Source organism: Pundamilia nyererei, unplaced genomic scaffold (genome assembly GCF_000239375.1).
Source record: "Pundamilia nyererei isolate P.nyererei 1_Seehausen unplaced genomic scaffold, PunNye1.0 scaffold00174, whole genome shotgun sequence".
In the NCBI taxonomy this organism is placed as follows: domain Eukaryota; kingdom Metazoa; phylum Chordata; class Actinopteri; order Cichliformes; family Cichlidae; genus Pundamilia; species Pundamilia nyererei.
The window spans coordinates 842,091-844,052 of NW_005187575.1; the positions used below are offsets into that span (position 1 = coordinate 842,091).

The 1,962-nt window shown below is 37.4% G+C and overlaps 1 protein-coding gene across 1 annotated transcript in view; it reads right to left on the reverse strand.

Moving 5' to 3' along the window:
• Positions 1–1,962, reverse strand: part of LOC102205754 (solute carrier family 22 member 6) — a 26,786-nt gene that overhangs the window by 8,935 nt on the left and 15,889 nt on the right. The window contains exon 9 of the mRNA XM_005746192.1: positions 555–767. Coding sequence (XP_005746249.1) covers positions 555–767 — 213 coding nt within the window. The remainder of the gene's footprint in view (positions 1–554; positions 768–1,962) is intronic.

A 1,962-nucleotide genomic window follows, 5' to 3' on the forward strand; every position in this document is an offset into this window, starting at 1 on the left:
TAAAGCCACTTTTCTTTTCTAACTTCCTGGAAGTAAAAGTTCTGGTGGCCGAGCAAATGTACGTACTGGTATGTACATTTACGCACATTTATTGATCAAAGAAAGATCTATACCATCATATTTAGTTCTCTTTTTCTTCCCCATGATTTCATTGCTCACAAAAAAGATGCAAGTGCTGCTTCTTGATGTGCCTCCAGGCAACACTGTGGCCTCCTTGGTGCAGCAAGTATTTGATTACATTTACTTACATTGCACTCTTATTTTGCATCTCTAACCAAAAGCAAGATGAAATTGTCTGAGACCAACCAATTCTCAGTTCTCTTTTATTTTGCTTGTGTTACTGGCTTCAGAGATGATCCTAACCTTACTCCTAGGCTATGTGAATATACATTTTCTCATCAAACTCTTCCCCTAAGCTTTGGCAATCAAAGTGACACAGATCAGCAACAATTTTCATTATTTAAAAATGAACATTTTGCCTTTCTTCAAAATATAGGGTTAGGATCAGCACCTATGATGATCTTGCTCAGGTTAAGTCAACAGTTAAGTCAAACCTGTGATTGGATCCCTCAACGTCTTCAATGCTATCAGGCAGCGGCCTGTTGGCCGTCTCAGGAAGTAGCATTGTGAGGGCTGAACCCAGCAGGGGGCAGAGGCCACACAGAACCATGGGAGCGTGAGGACTGACCCCCCTCAGAAGGTACATCATGGGAGCCAGGACGCCACCAGTGCGAGCACACATAGAGCCTATACCAATCCCATTTTGTCTGAAAAATACAATGAATAAAAGGGCCCGGTTACAGGTGCTTATTATGGATATCAATGTGATCTCTGTCTACATGCCATAAAGTTTTGAATAAATTCTGATGGAATCTATTGGGTGTGTGGAGTTGGGTCATGTGAATAATCAATCCATCAAGATGTGGTTTACATCCACTGACGTCTTCAAGGTCAACATGATGATTTATTGGAGAGAAAAAAGGACTCATACCTTAGAAACTATGTATGTATGTATGTATTGTCAGCATATCCTTCAAGGTCAATAGAGTGACCTGAAATTCAAAGTGATAATAGTGCTATTTAAAACTATGCTTCTTACCACCATTGTTTGCACTGACAACAGTTAAGCATAAAGGGATGATATATACTAAATATTGCATTACTTTGGACCTCTGACCTCTTCTCCAAGGTCAAATTAGGTCAAACTTTGATGAAATATCTTTTATCTTTAAAAATGTAAATTCTCCTGCCTTTTTTGTATTGGTAACATTTAGGAAACAAATACTAGTGTGTGGGGATTTTAAATATCACATTATAGTTTGCATCCAGAAATAATTTCCCTTAAAAGTAAGTACTGTACCAAGAGAGAGCTGCCTTGACAGAGGTTTGCACTCTCTGAGTGCCATTGTTGGTTAATGATTTCTTATCAGACAATGTCTTTATGGCATTTGTCTTTTCTGTGGGGGGGTTGTTTCTGCACTTAATTTCCATTACAGCTATTGCTTTCTTGCTCTCACTTTCACTCTGTATTTATAGATAGTAATGTATACCTTATATTTTCACTTACACTATTCCACCTTTCTTATCTGTGAACACTCTTAATAACAAACATGTAATGTAAATCATGCATGAATCCATCTTAGTAAATGGAACAAAGCTAGATTCTTGCAATTTAATGTAGATATAGTGATTTGCTTATGCATTAGAATGAACACATGTTTGTAATACACGGCAACAGCATTCTCAGGATTAAGATACAGCCAGCAATAATCATAAAGACATTATTTTAATGATATCTCAATAATTCCAGTTGGTATTTATGGCAACAAGGTAAATCTATAAGTGCTTAAATTCACCAGATCACCAGACACCTATATAGGGTTAGGGAGGTCGGTTTTGGGTTATAATTAGGGCTGCTCGATTATGGCAAAAATGATAATCACGATTATTTTCACTGAAATT